At 41.8% G+C, this 23,040-nt stretch overlaps 1 protein-coding gene across 4 annotated transcripts in view; it reads right to left on the bottom strand.

Moving 5' to 3' along the window:
• Positions 1-23,040, bottom strand: part of EXOC4 (exocyst complex component 4) — a 726,477-nt gene that overhangs the window by 134,368 nt on the left and 569,069 nt on the right. For all 4 annotated transcript variants that reach the window (XM_032868997.1, XM_032869003.1, XM_032869014.1 and 1 more), the window contains exons 12-13: positions 20,239-20,375; positions 5,328-5,483 (exon numbers count right to left, since the gene is read on the bottom strand). In XM_032868997.1, the coding sequence (XP_032724888.1) occupies positions 5,328-5,483; positions 20,239-20,375 (293 nt within the window). The remainder of the gene's footprint in view (positions 1-5,327; positions 5,484-20,238; positions 20,376-23,040) is intronic.

The following is a 23,040-nucleotide window of genomic DNA, read 5'->3' on the forward strand; positions in this document are numbered from 1 at the left end:
CTAGCTTTTCTATATTGGAAGCATGAGGTGATACACTGATATGCAGCTCTTGGGATTGGCATTCTCTTTTTTGGAATAGGGCTAGAAGCCCATCCCTTTAAGCTACCGGAGATACTAATAAAACTAACTGAAAATCTCTTTGCAAGCATAGAAGACAATTAAGAAGTTACATAATAATAAGCCGAGGAAACAGGAAGATTTACATTCATTTAAAGTAATCTGAAAAGTTGGGAAAAAATAATTTATCCTCTAGAAATTGTTTCTAATAAAACTCTTCAGGTTATAGATATGATTAAATGGATACACTTAAAGAGAAAAATATATTCAGCACAAAAAAATTTTCGAGAAAAAATCTCTAGGACTTAGGTATACTTACAGATTTCTAAGTATCAATCTACCTCTAACAAAGGAGCTGCATCCTGATATTTAAAGAACGCCTACAAATCAGTAGGGAGAAGACAGACTACTTTAGTGAAAATGGGCAACAGATATGACCAAATATATTACAAAAGGCCATTACAAATGGCCAATAAATACATAAAGTGCTTTAAAAGGTGCTCAATTTCATTAGTCATGAGAGAATTGCATAATAAGGCACAATGAGAGACTTATACGAACCTACAGGGCGGCTAAAATTTAAAAAATGGGAAATATCAAGTACAGATGAGATATGGAGCAACTGGAACTCTCATATACTGCTGTGAATATAAATTCTCACCGCCACTCTAGAAAACTGTTTGGCGCCGTGTACCTCAAGTGAACATATGCATACCCTATGACCCAGCAATTCTACTCTGAGAATATAAGCAACAGAAATATATATGTATGGCTACCAAAATACATGTAGTAGAATATACATAGCAACACTATATGAAACAGTTCCAACTTATGCCTATCAGCAGAATAAATGAATGTCTACACATATAAACACACACACACACACACACACACACAATTTAATACAGACTATAGAGTAATGGGAACCTATACACAACAATATGGAAGAATCTTGCCAACAGAATGTGAAACAAATGAAGCCAGTCATAAAAGAATACATAAGTGCTTGATTTCATTTATATAAAATCCAAAAACAGATTCAATTAATCTCTGTGTTTAGAAGTCAGATGAGGGCAACTTTTAGAGATGCAAGTAGTAACTAGTAGCAGGAAGCATGAGAAGGCTCCTTGTTGCTATGCCTTCTGGGTATAGATTACACAATAAAAAGTATGAAAATTTACCAAGCTGTGCCTTTGACCTATGCTCAAACTAAAATATAAATTTTTAATAAAAAATAAACTATAGGTAATGTAAACAGAGAAAGAGAAACTCTAAGAAAGAATCACAAGGAAATTCTGGAAATCAAACACATCACAACAGAAATGAAAACTATTTTTGATGAGCTTATCAATACACAGGGCATAATCAAGGAAAGAATCAGTGAGCTAGAAGAAATGTCAATAGAAACTTCCAAAATTGAAATCCAAAGAGAAAAAAAGAATGAAAAGACAACAGAATATCCAAGAACTGTAGGAATAATTAAAGGAGGTATAGTATTTGGACAAAGGGAATACCAGAAGGAGAAGAAGGAGAAAAAGGAACAGGAGAAATATTTGAAGAAATAATGACTGAATTTCCCCACACCAATGACAGATATCAAATTACAGATCTAGGAAACTCAGAGTACACCAAACATCACACACACACACACACACACACACACACACACTTCCCTACACCTAGGCATATGATATTCAAATGGCCCAAAATAAAAAACAAAGAATAAAATCTTGAAAGAAGCTTGAGGCAAAAAGTTACTAACTGAAGAACAAAGATAAAAGTTACATTAGACTTCTCTTCAAAAACCATGGAAGCAAGAATAGTGGACTGAAATATTTAAAGTGTTAAAACAATCACCAACCTAGAATTTTGTGCCCTACAAAATTATTTTTCAAAAGCGAAGGAGAAATAAATACTTTTTCTGGCAAACAAAAATTGAGGGAATTTGGGAGCTACTTGTGCAATGGGATGCTGCCCAAATTACGAATCATTTAACAAGCCAATTAAAAAATGGGGGAATTTGTCACTAGCGGACCTGCCTTACAGAAGATGTTAAAAAAAGTTCTTTAGGGCAAAGGAAAATTACTTAGTTCAGAAATTTGGCTCTACATTAGGTAAGGAAGAGCATTAGAGGAGGAATAATAAAATCTTTTATTTCTCTTACTCCTCACTGATCTATCAGATAAGAATTTGTTCAAAAGAATAATAGCAGCATTATACGGAGTGATTATTGCTTATGGATAAATGAAATACATGAATGACAACAACATTATAAGGGATGGAAGGGGAGAATTAGGAACACTTTGTTCTATGGTACTTGCATTACCTGTTTTAGTGGGCTGATGTTAAGTGGATTTGAATTAGTTATAAATGTATATTGCAAACTCTAGAGAAACCACTAAAAAAGGTAAAAAAGAAGTATAATTTATATGCTAAGAGAGGGGAGAAAGTAGAATCATATAAAATAGTCAATTAAAACCAGAAAGCAGAAAAGTACAACCCATAAAGAAAAAAAATCCAGTAAGCTGGACTTCATTAAAATGTAAAACATTTGTTCTACAAAAGAAGCTGTGAAGAGAATGAAAAGGTAAGTCTCTGACTGGGAGAAAATCTTTGCAAAATACATATCAGATGGAGGACAGCATCCAAAACATACAAAGAACTCTTAAAACTCAACAATAAGAAAACACAGCCCAATTAAAAAATGAGCAGTATCTCAACAAAAATATATATACAAATATCAAATAAGCATATGAAAAGATGATGTTCAACATCATATGCCATTAGGGAAATACAAATTAAAACAATGAGACTTCACTACACACCTGTTAGAATGTACCAACTCCGCAACATTAGCACCAAATGCTAGAGAGGATGGGGAGCAACAGGAACTCTCATTCACTGCCGGTGGGAATGCAAAATAGAACCACTTTGGAAAATAGTGACAATGTCTTACAAAACGAAATATACTCTTAATACACGATCTGGCAATCACATTCTTTAGTATTTACCCAAATGAATGAAAATGAATAAAAACTTACATCCACACAAAAACCTATACATGAGTGTTTAGAGCACCTTTATTTATAATTGCCGGAACTTGGGAGCAATCAAAATGTCCTTCTACTGGTGAATGGATTAAACAAACCATAGTACATCTCTATAATGGAGTATCACTCGGGGATTAAAAAAAGAGGCCACAAAAAGACATGGAAGGAATCTTAAGTGCGTAATTTTAAGCACAAGAAGCCAATCTGAAAAGGTCACATGTGATTCCAACTCTAAGCTATTCTGGAAAAGGCAAAACTATGGAGATGGTAAAAAGAAATCAATCGGCAGTTGGCAGGGCTTTGGGGAAAGGAAGGCAGGGATGACTATGGGGAACACAGAAGAGTTCTAGGGCAGCGCAACTGAATCTGAATGATACTGAGATGATACATCCATTTATCTTTGTCAAGACCCACAGAATGTACAACAGGAAGAATAAACCCTAATGTAAATTATAGACTTCAACTGATAATAATGTATCAATATTAGCTCATCAAGTATAACACATGTACCACACTTAATGCAAGATGTTAAAAACACAGGACATTGAATGTGGTGGGTAAGAGCACATAATGGGAACACTATACTTTTTGCTCAATACTTTCTGTAAACTAAAACTCTCCCCCCTCAAAATAAAGTCTGTTAATCTAAAAAGTGAACTCTCTCTCTCTCTCTCTCTCTCTCTATATATATATATATACATATATATATATAGTTAAATTATAGGTGAATTTGTGAGTTTCACAATTTTTATATGGTATTAAATGGTACTCTAACAAATTTTCATAATAAAAGGCTGGAAAAACGTGGCACTATCATTCATGTATGAATACAGGTAACTTTGTGAGCAGCAAAAACCTATTTACCTACAGTTACAACCCACATTCTGAGAAAAAGATGAGCCCACAGTTGTATGATAAGTTAAAAGTAAAATACTGGCCATTACTTTCTTTATTCCTTTTTTGATCTTTGCTTCTTTAAAGTGCTCTGATTTTTTTTTTTAAGATTTTATTTATTTATTTGACAGACAGAGATCACAAGCAGGCAGAGAGGCAGGCAGAAGGGGTGGGAGGGAAGCAGGCTCCCCGCTGAGCAGAGAGCCCGAGGCAGGGCTTGATATCAGGACCCCGAGATCATGACCTGAGCAGAAGGCAGAGGCTTAACCCACTGAGCCACCCAGGTGCCCCTAAAGTGCTCTGATTTTATTTTTACTATTTATTCATTCACTTGGATAGGCAAAAAGCAGTAAGGTTAAACCTAATTTTAATGTACTACTTCATTTTTCTTTAATGTACTACTTCATTTTTACTTCATAAAGTACTACTTCATTTTTCTCCCTACTTTACACAGCTCTACAGTGACAGAGGTGAAATATTTCACTGTGGCCATGTGAAAATGAGTAGTATCATTGAATAAGGCCACAGTGTCATGGCTATGTAAATAATTTAAACTGTACAAAGTTAAATGTTGAGTGATAAAGTTGAGACCTTACTTCTCTCAAAATAAGTAGGAAACAATCAGAGATAATACAATGCATTTGAACAAACATGAGAAGCTCATTTATATTTCCAGAAAGTTGCACTAACAGTTCTAGGAACTGTAATTGCTAAGAACAATTTTAAAAGACTCTGTATGGGCAAGAACTTTCTGTCATTAATTGTCATCTTTCCAAGGTATGGCACATAAGGTCAATACAGCTTTGCTGAATAAATAAATGCGTTAATGAGTAAATCACATGCTTCCCCTTAGAGGGAAAAATGACCTACAAATTAAAAGATATTTTAACTTGATTTAACAATTCTCTAAATTTGATCCATATTAATCCCTTTAAAATTTTTTTAAAAGATTTTATTTATTTATTTATTTGACAGAGAGAGAGAGATCAAGTAGGCAGAGAGGCAGGCAGAGAGAGGGAGGAAGCAGGCTCTCCACTGAGCAGGGAGCCCAATGCGGGGCTCGATCCCAGGACCCTGGGATCATGACCTGAGCCAAAAGCAGACGCTTAACCCACTGAGCCACCCAGGTGCACCCGTTCTAAAATTTTGAGTACCAGGCATATTTACATGGGAAATGAGGTGTGTTAGGATAGAAACAGACTTTATTAATTGAGTTCATTGCTGCTTGATATTTAGAATTGCCCCAAATTTCATGTAAGGAGGAGCTGGCTAAACAGATGTTTTTACTCCCAATGTTTAATACAACATAGGAAAGAAATCTGTTACCTTATGAAATCTTCTTCCTCTTCTCTCTTTGGCCTCAGCTGTTTGGGCTGAGCCATGTTCACCCAGTTTGGCAGAGATTTCAGGAGTCTGCTGATGTCATCATCTTTTGCCCATGACGCACTGATGACAAGCTTCTCTTCTGACTGAACAATGCCCCTGAACACAATCAATGGAAAAGAGATACTTCAGCACATTGCCTGCTGTCCAGTTAGCGCTTTTCATCTACCTTTGCAGCAGCAGAAAAAAAAAAAAAATACCACCGCCATCTCTCTTATTAACATGACCCATTATCTGAGTTGGAGTCGTGACATCCATTAATAGGTCACGTTACTGGAAAACCATTTCTAGATTTTGTTCATAGTTTTTTCACTGCTGAGTAACTGTGAAAAGGTCATAATAAGATTAATTTGTCACCCTTATCATAGTTAGTCCCTTAGGATAAATAAACACATACAGTAGGTTTGGGGGGGAATCTTTCAAGAAAGATGTTGAATAAATAAGAATGTTATGAAATGAAGTAACAACATGAATGGGATTGGGAAAGTGACAAAGTGTTACAAAAGGCCGTTCTCTGAATTCTTGGTTTTAAATCACCAATCAGCTCTACTTCAAGGTACTTTTTGAACTATGGACACCCCTATATTCAAAGTAAATCTACCGTCATAGAGAAACCTTCTGCCCCTGATGTCAGGCAGAGAAAGTCTTTGATTACTGCTCTCTCCAGTGGGCTTTGACTGGTGACCTAGAGTGACAGGCTTCAAGTCCTTTAATAGGGCCCAGGGGTGAGCTATTAACACTGCACTTACCAGAAATTCCCTGTAAATTCATCTTAAATGTTCAATTTCAACTTAATTAAAAAGCCTCTCCTTCTGTTCAACATTTCTGTCACTATAACTAATTTCAATGGTCTAAAAATCATCAGCAACTCCAGGTGACAGGAATGACATTTATTGATGAGGGGAGTGCTACTTAGCTGGCTACCCTGTCCCAAGTTGACCCAGACTCCAGAATTTTCCCCCTCTCACAGGCGGGAATTTTTGTTGGTATAAGAATCACAGCTAGAGGACATTACGCAGTTCTTAATCTACAATATATGTATGGTGGGTATGCACGATAAAACCTCCTTACCCAACAGACAATTTAATGCTTGTCAACAAAGGAAGCTGAAGCCTAAAAACTCTGACTCATGGCAACCTGACTCGAAGTAATAGGATTTCGGGTTGTAGGGAGCAGTATTGCTCTGTTCTCTGAAAATAGGCTAGAATTACTAGCTGACTTCTAGCTTAAGTAGGAAACACTCTTCTAACTCACGATAAGCAAAAGGTTTCTAACAGTAACTATGGTCAGCAATATTGAAATTAGACTACAGAACCTTCTTTCCTCTGGTCTCTCAAATCACTCTCCCTGGTACTTCCTATTCTCTTTTTTCTCCTGTTATTTTCTCGCATCTTTTCTGCGGTATTTGTGGATGAGTCCCACAATCTTTCACCCATTCAGATGTGGGGTGCTGGGTACCATATCACATTCATGATGCATGCCAGGTGGGCTGTCAATGTTCTTAGGCCTTCCTTTTACCTGCTTCTGCTCAACTTCCCCTCGCAGTTCCTTAATGCTCTTTTTTTTTTTTTAAGATTTTATTTATTTATTTGACAGAGAGAAGTCACAAGTAGGCAGAGAGGCAGGCAGAGAGAAAGAGAGGAAGAAGAAGGCTCCCTGCTGAGCAGAGAGCCTGATGTGGGGCTTGATCCCAGGCCCCTGGGATCATGACCTGAGCCAAACACAGAGGCTTTATTTAACCCACTGAGCCACCCAGGCGCCCCCCTCAATGCTCTTTTTTAAACCTTCACCTTTTATCTCTCCCTGCTTATCCCCTACAGTCTCCCTATCTGACACAGCAGGGAGGCTTCTTAATTATGTACTTGTAAACATTCCCCCTCTATTCCCCACTGAAATATCTTCAAATCTATTTCATCCTCATTCACTTCCAGTTAATCCTTCCACCTAGGCCCTTAGGGATCCTCCCTACTGCCCCCCAAATCCACTTTTCAATATCTCATATCTCTCTCGATATATTTCCCAACCACCCCGACCCCCCCTTTTTTTTTTAAAGAATGAATCAGTCTCTTCCTTGATCCCACACTTCTCTCCAGGGAAGCTCTTCTCCACCCTTCACAGACACTGTCACCCAGTGAATGGCCTTCACTCACCGACTTCCCTTTCTCACTTCTCACTCATTTTATCCATTTATGAACTCTCTCTCCAGGATCTACTCTAGGATTGAACCCAACTATTGCTTTTTTGAAATGCTTTGCATTACTGTATTTTTCCTTTCTAGATTTTCTTTTTAGCTCTTTTAGAAATCCACTGGCGTCCCTCCTCCAAAATGACCTGCCCTTGTATTATGGATTCTACTCTTTATCTTTCTGAGTATTTTATTTTATTTTACTTTCTGAATATTTTAAAAGCGGCAATTTTAAACTTCCTTTCCTGTGGCTTTATATTTTTTGGTAGTTCGATGGATGTCAAATGTCCTGTTAGTTGCATTTTCCTCCTTTTCTCATGATAAGGAGTTTTCTCATGTCATCTGCTATTGGTCTGTAAGCTCCCCCTCAGTGGGACTTGTCCTCTGTGGGAATCCCACAGTTGCCCTGAGTTTCAGAATTTTGTAGAATTTTTCATTTTAGCACTAGCTGAAATGAAAAAAGAAAAAAAAAAAGCTTTAGTGAAATACTACCTTAAAAGTACCCACATTGTTCACTTACATATATTTTCTAAAGACTGGCTTAATTCAATAATCAATATTTTATTACTGGCTTCACTAATATTCGTAGATCCTATTTTATTAAAAAAAAACAGAAATCAAAAGGAACTAAGATGCTACCTATATACTGCTTTCAACAATAAATTATTAATTCATACTGGAATGAAGATCAATCCTAAATGTCATTCCAAGTATTCGAATTTGAAATATTGACATTGATCAGTGACATACAATTGGCCCAAAGGGAATTTTTCACTCAAATGGAAAAGTCTCCATCCTCACCGACTGCATTTATTAGTTTATCATTTTGTGATAAGCTGGATGGTGTGGGCTACAAAATTCTAGGACATATCCAAATAGCCCCAAAAAAGAAGAGCTAAATTTCCAACAATTATTCCACAAGAGGAGTAGGGTTAATCACAGTACTAGAACCATAATCTACTAATTAATTCACAGCTCAATGGGCCACAGACAGAGCCATCTGTGTAACTATTTGTACCCGTTCCCAGGAGGAAGAGGAAAATGAGTATACCTCTTGAAACAGGTGATAAGGCTGCCATGAGAAGGGTCTACCCTCTAGACACAGCTGAGTGGATTTCATTCAGAAAACATCTGCTGGTGTTGACTGGCTCTCGTGTGCATGGCTTCCTCTCTGGAGCAGTTGGGAAGTGCAAGTGTGCCTGGTCCCTGGACACAGCTGGGGTGCTGAGTCTTCCATTAGGTAAACAACCCGGGGCAGCTGGGGCTAATTGGATTCAACTGTTCGGGGACAGGCAGGGCATGGCGTTTGCTTTCCCAGGCTGACTCTCCCAGATACTTCAAAAACTAGGAGCCAAGGTAGACAGATGAACCCCCGGTCACGGATGGTTCAAATTCAGCTGCTGTAGTGGATTTTCAGCTGTGAATGACTGGACCTACAGCAGGCCAAAGGGTAGCACAAGGTCCACTAACACAGTGATCGTGACAAGGAGGGCTGCAGAAATAAGAGGTCATGGTATGCCACCAATTCAAACAAAACAAACACAAAAACAAAACCCCCAAATCCCTTAGGATGACATGGAGCAGAACAAGAATAGGCAGAATAAGCAAATTAGGCTCTTTTTATATCGTTCTCAGGGCTGGTCAGAGAGCTTGATGACAGTCTGGATTTCTACCTAAGAATCACAACTTCAGAAACATCTGATTACTCTGGAGATGGCTCATGGGAAGCAAAAACAATTCAAGGGGAACTGTGGAAAAGGATTTTTTTTAAAAAATTATTTATTTGACGAAAAGACAGAGAGAGAGAGCACAAGTAGGCTGAGTGGCAGGCAGAGGAAGAGGGAGAAGCAGGCTCTCTGCTGGGCAGGGAGCCCCACGTGGGGCTCGATCCCAAGACTCTGGGATCACGACCTGAACCAAAGACAGACGCTTAACTGACTGAGCCACCCAGGCACCCCCTGTGGAAAAGGATTTGAAATTTGAGAGTTTGTAGAAGGTCACTCTTGGGCATAATTTAATAACAACCTTTATATAGACAAGTTCTCAGAAGAAGGGTTATAGCTGATATTTAAAAAAAAAAAGAAGAAAAGAATTATATTAGAACAGAGGACCACAAATTAATAAAAACTTGTCTTAACTGTCAATGTTCAGATTTTTGTTATAAGCACATTAAAGTTCTTCATGGAAAGACATCAGACCAGGTAATTGCCTGTCTCAACTCTAAATGCGTGCTCTTTTTTGTTTTTTTAAAGATTTTGTTTATTTATTTGACAGAGAAAGATCACAAGCAGGCAGAGAGGCAGGCAGAAGGGATGGGAGGGAAGCAGGCTTCCCGCTGAGCAGAAAGCCCGATGCAGGGCTCGATCCCAGGACCCTGAGATCATGACCTGAGCTGAAGGCAGCAGCTTAACCCACTGAGCCACCCAGGTGCCCCTAAATGCATGCTTTCTTATGGCATTTAGAATAAAACTCGAATTCCCTGGTCTTGAGATCCTTTGTCAATGGTCCTTAATTCTGGGATTCAGTAAAACACCTGGGAAGCGTTTTAAATGTGTATCAATCACACATTCTGAAGTGGGGCTCAGCATGGATAGCTCTAAGCTCTCGTGTGATTCTAACGTGTAGCCAGAAATAACCTGAATGATGTGCCCCTTGCGCCTGTCCATCCTTCCTCAATACTCACTTCTCTCTCCTTCTCTTTCCCTCTCTTCCAGTTACACGAACCTTAATGCACGTAAGCTTTGAGTCTCTTGCCATCTTCACACCTCTCCCTCCTCCGCCTGGAATGTTCTTTCCCATATCGCCACATGGTTCCTTCTCAACCTTCAGAATTTAGCTCAAATATCAGGTCCTCTCTGAGGTCTTTCCTGATGCTGTCCCTCACCTCGAAACTTTTTTTTTTTTTTAAACCATATCACCCTTATTTCTGAGAAATTTATTGTTTGTTACTTGATTTATTCTGTGTCCTTCATTAGGGTGTGAAGTCCATGAAGGCAGGACCATGCCTGGTGTATTCGCTTCTATACTCTTAGATCTAGAATAATGCTCGCCCCAGAAATGCTTCAAAATAACTGTGGAATAAATAAAGTAATGCATGAATGAATGACAGCAGAGACACATGAAACACCAGGGAAATAACCGAGGTTATAAAGATATCTTTCTTAGGGGAACCCTCCTACACTGTTGGTGGGAATGCAAGCTAGTGCGGCCACTCTGGAAAACAGCATGGAGGTTCCTCAAAAAGTTGAAAATAGAGCTACCCTATGACCCAGAAATCACACTACCGGGTATTTACCCTAAGGATACAAATGTGGTGATCCAAAGGGGCACAAGCACCCAAATGTTTATAGCAGCAATGGCCACAGTAGCCAAACTATGGAAGGAACCTAGATGTCCATCAACAGATGAATGGATAAAGAAGATGTGGTATATATATACAATGGAATACTATGCGGCCATCAAAAGAAATGAAATCTTGCCATTTGTGACGACGTGGATGGAATAAAGGGTATTATGCTGAGTGAAATAACTCAACCAGAGAAAGACAATTATCATATGATTTCCCTGATATGAAGAATTTGAGAGACAACATGGGGGGTTTGGGGAGTAGGGAAGGGAAAAATGAAACAAGATGGGATCAGGAGGGAGACGAACCATAAGTGACTCTTAATCTCACAAAACAAACTGAGGGTTGCTGGGGGGAGGAGGGTAGGGAGAGGGTGGTGGGGTTATGGACATTGGGGAGGGCACGTGCTGTGGCGAGTGCTGTGAAGTGTGTAAACCTGGCGATTCACAGACCTGTACCCCTGGGGCTAATAATACATTATATGTTAATAAAAAATAAAAAAATTAAAATTACTAATGAATTGATTTAAAAATAAATAACAAATACCAGCAGCAATAACTATCAGCTGACAGTTGGCATTTCCTAGGCATTGCTCTCAACACTTCACCTGTATTATTAACTCTTGCAATCCCACTAACAATTCTGTGCGGTAGGTGGGGTGATCATTTGCAACTGATGGACATGATCCCAAGGCCTGCTCAGGATCCCGCAGCTGAGGAGGGCCGAGCTGGGACTGAGTCTGTACCAACTGCTCTCGAGTCCACGCTCCTGCTAGAATGCCTCTCTGAACCATCGGCAACATTTCTCAGGTCCCCTGTTTTCTCTTTAATTCCACTAGCTCTTCTCTGGGCTTTAGACAAAACCATCCTCACGCTGTGACCTTCGCGGGGTTCTGGACCTTTCTGAACCTCCATTTTCTTATAGGTGAGGTCGGGGGAGTCCTGTCTTCCGGACGGTTGTAGCTGAAGAGACGGGTGAGTGACTGACAGTCCCCCGCACAGTGGCAGAGTACTTTGCTGAGTGTGACCCCATTCCAGTACAGGCCGTTATTACTCTGCGGCAAAGTTACTTCAAGAGGCTCCTGTCTGATGTCGCTGTCGGCTGACTTGTGGGGGAGAAATTACGACTGGTTGCTTGCTGTGGAGTCTGTGGGACACGTGGCTGCGTGGGCAGCATCTGTGTCAGCTGACGTGCACCCGAGAGGCAGAGGGAAGCTACTCATTTCATCAGGAAAGATGGAGGAGAGGCGTCCAGACAGGCATCACGCTAAAAGTTGGAGATGAGTATGTGGGAAAAGACATAAGGATATCCTCCTAGATTTCCAAAGTTTAGATCATGGGTGAAGTTAACACCATGAGAATCACTTTTGGGACATTTTAAACTACTCTTTCCCCAGGCCCAAGGCTCAGTGGGCCCAGTGTGGGAAATCCTGTATGGGTGCTTTGATATCTCCCCAAATAAGCTGATGTGAATCCACAGTTGAAAAACAATGTTTTTGAAAAAGACACGTAAACCAGTAACGGTTCAGATCATGCATCGAAAAAATCTGTAAATTGTAATACAGCGGATGCCAGAATAGGGTCACGCATAACAAGTTGGAGGACAGAATGTCAGCTCTCGTTGGCTGAGCGCTTCCTATGAACCAGACAGTGTACATATTTTATGAGTGTTCCTTTGTATTTCCTCAGTATTTCATACAAATGAGTATATCAGTGCCATGTAAGCCAAGCGGGTAAGGGATAGAACAGTTTCAAGAGGCAACCAGAAGACAAGCCTGCGTGGAGCTTACAGAGAGTTCCCTTGGGTCTTTTTCTGATTCTTTTTTTCCCTTTTTAAAAATTTTATTTATTTATTCATTTGAGAGAGAGGGAGAGAGACCATGCACACATGAGTAGGGGGAGGAGCAGAGGGAGAGAGACTCCTGGGCAGACTCCGCACTGACTGCAAAGTCTGATTTTGGGGCGGGTGTGGAAGGGACAACTTGGTTTTATGATCCCGAGATCACGACCTGAGCTGAAACCAAAAGTCAGATGCTCAACCAATGGCACCACTGTGCACCCCTCCTTGGCTTTTCTGAGGTTCAAAGTTAGTTTAGACTCTTGGTTTGGCTCAGGTTGTGATCTCAGGGCTCTGGGATCGAGTCCTGCGTTGGGCTCCAGGCCGAACAGGCAATTTGCTCAAGATTCTCTCACCCCTTCTCCCTCTGCCCTTCCCCCTGCTTGCACTCACTTTCTCTCTCAGATAAATAAATAAATCTTAAAAAAAAAAAAAGTTTAGGTTTTCCAGCTTTTTCTCTTCGATTCCATTGCCTCTTCTTTGGGCTGAGAGCCAGATAGACTTAGCTTCTGGCACATGCACCTCCCACCCCCCCCCCCCTCATTTGGGTTTTGAGTTGGGCAAGGCAAGCTCAACCATGCTCTCATTCCTACAGGATGCTGGCCTCTGGCTACTCTGGAAACCCTGGGGCTTCAAGACCCATCACAGGTCCTGGTCTCTCGTTTCTACGTAACACGATCGGGCCACAGAGATCTTAGGACACGGCTTCGATCATGGAGAAGGCAGATCATCCTCCTTACCAAAACCTCCTTGCCAGGAGAGTATTCCCTTGCTTCATATGGGAAGTCTTCAACGTTCCCTATTCTGCCCATTCCTGCCCAGCCACACTGTCTACCTAGTCATTTTGATTTCTCAACCTCTCCCCCACACATCGCATCTACCCATGCTACCCCACTGCTTGCTCCCCCTGTTCAGTCCATTAGGAGTTTCCTTATTCATTCAGCAAACACAACGAGGGTCAGTGAGTTGCCTAGGCTGGGGCCAGACCTGGTTTCTGCCGTCAGTGATTTCAAGTTTATCCCAATGTCACCCTTTCTTCATGCTCTGGCATGAGTTCTCGGTCCTCTGTGAACCCTGAGGATGGTTATACCTTCTTCTAATCAAAACATACTGGTGTTTTCTACCAGCAGAGCCACAAAGATTAGAAGATGTTTTATTTGTATTCTCTACCAGGCCCAACCAAGGCAGAGAGACCAAAAAATAAAATAAAGTAAAATAAAATAAAATAAAATCAACAAACTGATGCTGAATTGGAAGATGCAGAAACTTTAAAAAACTGTGATTTCCAGTCTTTCAATGACTATTTTGGGACACCTAAGCTGCTGGCAGTACCCCAGGACAAAGAGGACAAGCAGAGGCAGAGAAGCACTCAGCTCGGAAGTAGCAGGCTAATGGACCGACAGGCGGATTGCTAATGCAGCTCATTGGAGAACCCACAGCTGAGTTTTCCTCTAAGCCCCAAGGGGTGGGACTAATTAAGGAAAAGACTTCTAGTCCTCATTACCCTTTTCGGAAATCTCTCTTTATCCAAAGCATGTAACATGACATCATTAGACACTACGGTCTTTCTCTCCAGAGTGAGGTGCTCCAAGAAAGGTGAGATGTTCCTGACCTTCCCTCAGATCTCTCAACTCCCAGTGAATGCTCCGGTTCTCAGGGTAAACTTAGAAAACAAGCCAGCTCTCAGCAGAGGGCATTGTGAGCTTGTGGATTTGATCATTTCTGTAAAAGATATCTGCTGAGAAAGAATCAGATTTGCAATGTTTCCCTGCTCCCTTCTTCCTTCCCCAATGTTATATCATTTTGGATCATTTGAATTGTATATGGCTTTCTATTTAAGTCAGTCATTTGCTGGCAGCAAAACTAGAACATTTCCTGTTTTTCCTCTCACTGTAATCAGGATTTGGCTGTCCAAATTAGGACTGCCCTAATTACTCCACAGCAGGTGCCAATCTGGGGGAGGGCAGTAAATGGGAAGAGAGGAAGTAAGGACACTTTGCATCTTCAGAGTCAGACAGTAAGAAAACACTTTCCCTCTAGCTTGAAAAACCTGATTAAGTAGTGGGCAACAGGCACCGTGGGGTTATATATGGGTGTCTGTGTGTGTGTGTGTGTGTGTGTGTGTGTGTGTGTTGCTTTGTAATAGCCATATAAATGATTTTCTATCTTTTCCCCTTCAAAGCTTCACAGAATTACTTTTCCCATCCCTGAGGTAATTCATCCCAGGCCTGTAAATCAGCGACTGTGGTAGATCGCTACAGATATTACCTTGTGCATGAAATGACCTGATAATGGGCACCAGTAAGTGGACACCATTCCAGACAATTTGGTCAGGAGGGACACCACGGTGGTATGGACTCCTGGGGGAAGGAACCAAGAGGCTCTGGGAGGACCACAATACATCAGGAACCAAAGCAAAAGCAAGAGCTGTGCTCCGAGAAGAAGTAATACATACAATGGAGACACAGTTGCGCTGTTTGGACAAAATAGTGAAACGTAGATGGCAGAGAAAGAATTCAATCCCTGAAAGGACAGACCAAGCAAACAAAGTTCCTCTGCCTGTGCGGTACATCCAGCTCCTGCTGACTAGCCATTAGCCCCTTTCTGTCCTACCTCAGCAAACTTCCCTCTGTCTCAGTAATACTCTTCAAATCCAAACATGCACCGATTTCTTCTCATTAAAATAACATATAAAATGACAAAACACACTTCCTATGACCTCAACTCTCTAGCTACCACCTCCTTTCTCTGCACCTTGTGGCAGCAAAACTCACTGTAGGGGTTCCCCCTGTACTTCTACGTTCCCCACTCTCCACCTTCTTCAGCAGTGCAGGCCTCTCTGGGTTTCCCACCCACGGGTCCACAGAAACCACTCTGGTGACGATCACTGACGACTTCTGTGAGGTCAGATCTGTCACTCCATCAGTTCGAATGCTGACCCCACACTTCCTCCCTCCACTCTGCTCCTTGGTTTCCGGAACACCCGGCTCTGAATTTGCCTCCTATGTCACTGCTGCTTGTCAGTTGCCTTTGCTGGTTTCTTCTCTTCTGGCAAACTTCTTTAAGTCCACGGTCCTCCTCTCTATCATGTTTACACTCACTCCCCCGAGGTTTCATCTCGTCCGTGGTTTTACATACCATTTACACATACTATATATATGTCAATGGCCAGACCCCTCTCCTTTGGATGCCTGCTCCCTATCTCTGTGTGGATGCCCCAGAGACTCCCCCCGCCCCAAATTTTAAGTCTTCACTTGCTTGTCCTGTGGTGTCTTCCATCTCCATAGCTGGCAACTCCATCTTTCCATCACTCAAATAAAAAAAAATCTTAGGAGTCATCTTCTACGCCTTTCTTCCTCTCACACCTTCTAACTAAGGCTGGGAATTCCAAAGATATTCAGAATTCAACCAGTGCTCACCATCCCTACTGCTACCATAAGTATGAGCGGTCTTCATCTCTTACCTGGATTGCCACGATAGCCCTGCTTCCATCCCTGTCCCCATACAGCTTATGCTCGGTACAGTATATGGTCATGGCGATCATGCTGCCCCCCTAGGGGGCTCCCTGTTTCACTCAGAGTAGAAGTCAGTATCCCTATTGTGACCTACAAGGCCCTGCATGGTCTGGCCCTCTGTGCTCTCTGGGACGTCCTCCTCATACCCTCTTTGCTCACTTTACACCAACCACACTGGCCTCCCAGAGGTGGCTCCTGGAAAGTTGCATGCAGAGCCTTGCTTTAGGGCCTTTGCTTTCTTTCAGATACTTCTTTCCAGATACTTCAGCTAACTCCCCAAATTCCTTTGAGCCTCTTCTCAAACCTCAGCTTGAGTGGCCCTCCGGACCACCTTATGTAAAATGGCGGGCTCCTTCTCCTACACTCCAGAGACTACACTCCTACACTCCAGAGCGCATTCCTCCTACCGCTCCCCCCACAGTACTTATTATTTTAAAATTCTTTGTGTCTATCATTCTATTTATTGTCTGTCTTCTCTCTTCCATCTCCAGCAGAATGTCAACTTCATGAAAGCAGCACCTCGTCTTTTGGTTCATCACTGTCTCTACAAACCCTACAAGTACTCAAGAAACATCGGCTGAATGAATGAAATCCTAGAAACCAGTATGTTGCTTTTAGGATGGGGTAACAAACTGTGTCAACAGTTATTGGAATTAAAGAATATCCTTACAGGCTTAATACATTTAGGCAAGGACCTCGGGGCACCAGAAGTAACTCAGAGCAGAGAATCACAGACCCATTCCTGATCATCTTAGAGGTATCCTGGCAAACAGTGAAAAATGCCCAAGAGCAAAGATGTTCATAAAAAGAAAAGAAAGGGGGCGCCTGGGTGGCTCAGTGGGTTAAAGCCTCTGCCTTTGGCTCAGGTCATGATCTCAGGGTCCTGGGATCGAGCCCCACATCAGGTTCTCTGCTCAGCGGGGAGCCTGCTTCCTCCTATCTCTCTGCCTGCCTCTCTGCCTACTTGTGATCTCTGTCTGTCAAATAAATAAATAAAATCTTAAAAAAAAAAAAGAAAAGAAAAGAAAGTATATGACAGAAATCAGGTGAGTTTGGAGTTAGAGGCAAAATTCTAGAACTGATCATTCAAGATGGTTTGTGAACAATTAGGAAGTGGTCCTCACTCGGAGCCAAGAAGACCTCGCAACGCACAAATCACATGCCTTTGTTCCTATCCTAACTCGGACACTCACTGATTTGCCATAGGAAATGGTAAATCTGGCTTAAGGTCAAGAGTCCTGGTTTCCAAGGGTAGTTTGTAAGCTGTCAAATATGAGCAAGAGCTCTTAACAAAGGTTCTGCACAGCAGGGTCAGTGGGTCCTGAAAGTAGGATACCTCGTACTGTGTTTTGCACACCTGTATGTGCCCACTCTGGGGAGACCTGAGGGAGGGGGAGCTGCATTATAAAGGTTAGGACTGGAAGGACACCAGCAAGAAATCTAACAAGTCTCTTATGGGGGCAGATGATAAAATACAGGAAGTACTATCATGAATGGTGGTAAGGGTCATCTTTGTCATCAGAATCACAGCTAATTATTTTGGGGGAAACTTACTATTTTGCTAAAAACAGTTCTAGAAGACTAACATTTTCAAAACAACCCTATGAGGGGAGATCTATTATTATTCCTTATAATAATAATATTATTATTATTATATTAATAATAATATAATAATATTATTCCTTATTATTCCTTCTTGCAGATGAGAAAATTAAGGCACAGGGAGGCTGACTAACTAATTGTTCAAGGTCATAGGAACTAGTAAGTGGCAAAGTCAGCATTCAGATGTAGGTTTCAGAGCCTGCTCTTGAGGTATAGTCTGATTTCACATTTAGAAAACCCAGAAACTCCTGAAATACTGGGTAAAGTAGGAATAAGAATCTCAAAGAAGTCTCAAGAGGTATGCCCCCAAATTTCCAACTTAGCCTTGTCCAGTTGAACATTTTTTTTTCCAAATGACATACATAAAGAAACTAAAAGATTGCTTATAAAATCAAGAATGACAAGGAATTTGGGGAAGAGCTAAGATTTTCTGATGACAGAATGAGGATTCAAAAATATCTCAGAAGACTGAAACGATGAGCTAAAAATAACATTAAATTTAATGGGTAAATGTGAGATCTTGAATTCAAGTTTTTAAAAAATTCTCTACAAATACAGCACAGAAAAGATAAAGCTAATTTCAACTACTATTTCTTCATATATTTCCTTACCCCTACAGCCAACCAGTGGCCACGTCCTACAAATTTGGCTCCTAGTGTCTCTTGATTTGTCCCTTCCTCACTATCTCTTTTGCTTCTCTTCAATTCAGAAACTCGTTGCCTCTCTTTCTCTCCCTCCTCCCCCACACTCTTGCTTTTCCTGTCCATCACACACAAAGCTCAGAAAAGTCTCCCTGATGCACAGGTCTGTGCCTGGTACTCCCATTTATTCTTCATCAGTGGTTCCCCACTACCTAATCGTACAAGGCCAAGTTCCCTGAGCCTGTATTCAAGAGCCTCCATGTTGGCTCAGCCTTCCTTTCCCAAACCCAAACATTTGTCATGTGTTCTTTCTTTCCCTACTCTTCTCACCTCCTTGAAATTGCTCTGGTTCCTTCCTTCAGCTCTTTAGCCCAAATCCTGTCTAAGTCCTCCTCATTCTCCACAAGGCCTACTTCCTACCTGTCACGGAGGGGCTCCTGTCCTCACGTCGTTTGTTTTTTCCTCCTAGAGCATGTTTACCTATTTTATATTCTCTATCACAAATTAACACCGTGGACAGTGGTCTCTGATTTCCTTTTCTATTCTCTACCAAGAGAATGTCTTGGTCTCTGATTTCCTTTTCTGTTCTCTACCAAGAGAATGTCTTGGTCTCTGATTTCCTTTTCTGTTCTCTACCAAGAAGGCAAACTCATTCGAGTTATAATCTCTGACTGACGGACACTTTATCCTCACATACTCACATTGTCTTGGACCTTGTAAATGCTCAATAAATCTCTGGCAAAGGCGATGCCAGAATGTACCAAGAAGCACCGTGTCCAGCACTGGGTCCTACACAAGAAAGGTAATGATTTTGCTGAACTAACAGGCAACAATCCTGGTACTTCCCCTGTGTCCCTGAAATGTCCTTTATTCTGTCCGCCTCCCTACATCCCATCTGTCTTTCTAAAGCCAGCACACATCCACACATCTCACCTGTGAAATCTTTTCTGACTCCAGTCTCCCCTTCTTTTTCTCTCTCATCTTTCCTACCTTCTGCTCTTTTGTCCCATTTCGTGCAAGGAGCCCCTTATTACTGTACTTTCCTACCTCTCCTTAATTATAGATCACATAAATTTTAGTGTTTTATCATATACTCTTTTCTTCCCTAATTGTTTCAGGTCTTGTCAAGCAGACCATCATTTGCTCCTATTATTAGCTTCTTACCAGAAGTGCTAGGATCTATTCCATAGCTCAGTGAGATTTCTGAGCCCAGAGAAAAGAAATCAGAGGGAAAACTAAAGGTTTTCCAGTTCATAACAATGGTGTTTCAGTTCTGTGGATGCTGGAAACAGGCCTAACTGTCCAGTCATCGTGGTCAGAAGGCTACAGATCAAGCATCTGGAGAAGCACATCTTAAGAACTAAAAAGAAAGTATATTGCAGATTATTAAGGGATCCCAAGAATTTCAAATTCCTTTCCTTTAAAGATCTTTCAGGATCACGAGATGGACCGACCACGATCTGGCATCTCCCCAAAGACAAATCTTAACGATTCTAGGTTTTCATGGAAGTCCAGGCTGACACCTTGTCTCTGCCATTCAGCAGTAGTCCTAAGTGGCTCTGTCCCTTGGTCCCTCCCATTCCCTCTGTTGGCGTGACCACACATGCATCTAGGAGGCACGTGCTCTTGTCAATACCCTTGCCGAGCGCAAAACTGGTCCTTTTCTAGAATGGTGGAGAAACAGTATCCCCAAGCAGGATACTGGTCAGGGTCGCCGCCAAAGGTCTACCTGCAGGCCGCAGTGCAGGTGTCCTTGTATTCCTGGAGTTTCACGCACACCATGTTGAGGAACTGATCCGAGTACGCGCTCAGGTCGTGCATCAGGTTCATGAGGTCCTGCACGGTCTTCTCCACAATGATTGTGCTCTGTGAGAGGACACAGAAATTCATGAGTTGTTTTCTCTCTCTTTCTCTCTCTCTCTCTCTTTTTTTTTTTTTTTTAATTCAAGTCATGTGTAGGACAAGGAGGGCCAACTGCAAGGATGCCATCATCTAAGACACAAGCTTTCCTGGGGGAGGCAACACTGACAAGTATCAATTAAAAACAACCAAATAATTAACTTGCATGATGCTGGTCTTCCAAAGGCCTGAGAAAGCACTTTCTGTGGAAAGACGCAGGACAGGGGTTTATGGAATGGTTTCATGAAATTCTTGGCACCCATGAGATATGGCTATGGCTTTTAAGAAAGAAAATGCATGTTTGGCTGGAGACTGAGTTATTGCATCCAAGGCTGTACTTTGAGATTAAGGACCTACAAAAGGCAACTCAGACAAAAATGCCCTCCAGGATCTGAAGGAACATAAGGAATAACATGGAGAACATTAGGAGAAGGAAAGGAAAAGTGAATTGGGGGAAATCAGAGGGGGAGATGTATCATGAGAGACTGTGGACTTTGAGAAACAAACTGAGGGTTTTAGTGGGGAGGGGGAGTAGGGGGATGGGTGAGCCGGTGATGGGAATTTTTTTAAAAAAGATTTTATTTATTTATTTGACAGACAGAGATCACAAGTAGGCAGAGAGGCAGAGAGAGAGAGAGAGGAGGAAGCAGGCTCCCCGCTGAGCAGAGAGCCCAATGCGGGACTTGATCCCAAGACCCTGGGATCATGACCTGAGCCGAAGGCAGAGGCTTAACCCACTGAGCCACCCAGGTGCCCCCCCCAGCGATGGGTATTAAGGAGGGCACGTATTGCATGGAGCACTGGGTGTTATATACAAACAATAAATCTTGGAACACTGAAAAAAAAAAAAGAATAAAAGATATAAAAGATGAAGGAACAAGCTTAGAGAAGGAAGTCAGCAGAGCCAAGGGCTGCAAGCCGCGCCCTTTTAACTACACCCCTCTGCCTGGGAGCTAGCCCGGAGTCTCCCTGCTTATAGCCCCACCACTTCCTTGCTAGATCAGAGCATTTCCTACTGTTTCTACCGCTGCAGAAGCAGTGTCCAAAGGGACTCGGACATATTTTAAGAATGGAATTAGATATCCCAGGGAAACAATAATAATAAGCCCATCTTGCAGCTAGAGACTGATAGTACTGTGCGGCAGTCGGCGTTCTATCTGTAAAGAGGCATATTCAATCAACTCGAAATCTTGGATGAAGACAAGACCGTGTTGTTGAAACCATTAATACCTGCCTCTTTCAGAAGGAGCAGAATTACCATGGAGTAAATATTAATCACATGCCTAGCATTAATCACATTCCTTCCACCCTGGAAGCCTTTGATCAACAATTGGTTTGTTGAAGATGTGTTTATTTACACAGAATTACAGAAGCTATGGTAGACACGGCCATAAAAGTAAACATTAAAAAAAAAATTTTTTTTTTCTATGCTGACAGTGACCTGTAGGGGGGAAAAAAAAATCAAAGGCATTTTATTCTGCTTAAATGCAGACTATGGGGTACAGGGTCTTGGTTCATTTTTTTTTTTTTTCCTTCTGAAAATACAAAGAATGGCTACAACTAGACAGCTTTTCTCAACACAATGGGGAGGATCAGCTTGAGTTATGAGTTCCCCGCACGTGCTTATTCAAGATTATGTGGCTGCAGAGGTTTCTTATCTTCTGTCCTGCCCCCCCCATGACCTCCCCCCTCCCAAAGTAAAATAATCAGAAGGTGAAAAGGAAGGAACGGTTGTATTCTGTAAGGCTAACCCTCACAGGAAACCAAATTATGGTCTCCAAAGAATCCCCACAAGTTCAACTTCCTTTTCTGTATTGATTTTAAGAATAAAGCAGTGCAGCTTCGCCCTGATCCGTGATCCCGCGCCTCTGCGTTTGTGTGTGAGTGACAGGAATTGATTTGGCTTCGCTACATGTCCCCATGCTGCTCAGAAGCATCTAAAATCCTCATCCCGATTCAGAACACAGGATATCCTACAACACGTGGACAGCAATTAATAAAGCAGAGTGGAGTCAGCCATCCTAACAAAGCCCCCTCAAAGGCTATAACACCGCAGGGAGGAGGAGCACAGGGAAATTGTTCGGGTTTATTGAGAGCAAGGGCCTGGTTCTATTTCCAATTAAGCTATTGATAATTAACTCCGGGCAGGTTTGGGTAACCGCTTCCTTTCTTACGACTCAATTTAGTCTTTTAATAACCAAGGATGTTTTGGTGGCTCCTCGACTGGCCTTCATCACTCTGGGATTCAGTGGGCGGGCTGGTGCTTTTGACACAGAGGGGAAGATGTCTAATTGTTCTCAGATCGTCTCAGGTGTGTTTGGTCTCCCTGATTCAATGGTCAACTTCTCGAAAGCAAGACTGGCGTTCTTTATTCCATTTTGTCCATCTCCCATCCTTCCCCTCCCCCACTGGTTGACGAATTCTCAGGACCTTCAGGACAATGCGACTAATAAGGGAAACAGTACTAATAATGTTAGCACACAGAAATGAACCTCTCGAATGTCACATACGTCAGGTATCCTAGACACCGGCATCTCTGCACTCCGCAGTATCGCTGGGTGGGTTCAGGGTGGTCTGTGTTTATTCCTGTGACCGTGTCAGAGGGGAAGGGGAAAATGCAAGCACCCAGGAA

The sequence above is a fragment of the Lontra canadensis genome, unplaced genomic scaffold, assembly GCF_010015895.1.
Source record: "Lontra canadensis isolate GAN:19392208 unplaced genomic scaffold, GSC_riverotter_1.0 scaffold2, whole genome shotgun sequence".
NCBI classification, from domain to species: domain Eukaryota; kingdom Metazoa; phylum Chordata; class Mammalia; order Carnivora; family Mustelidae; genus Lontra; species Lontra canadensis.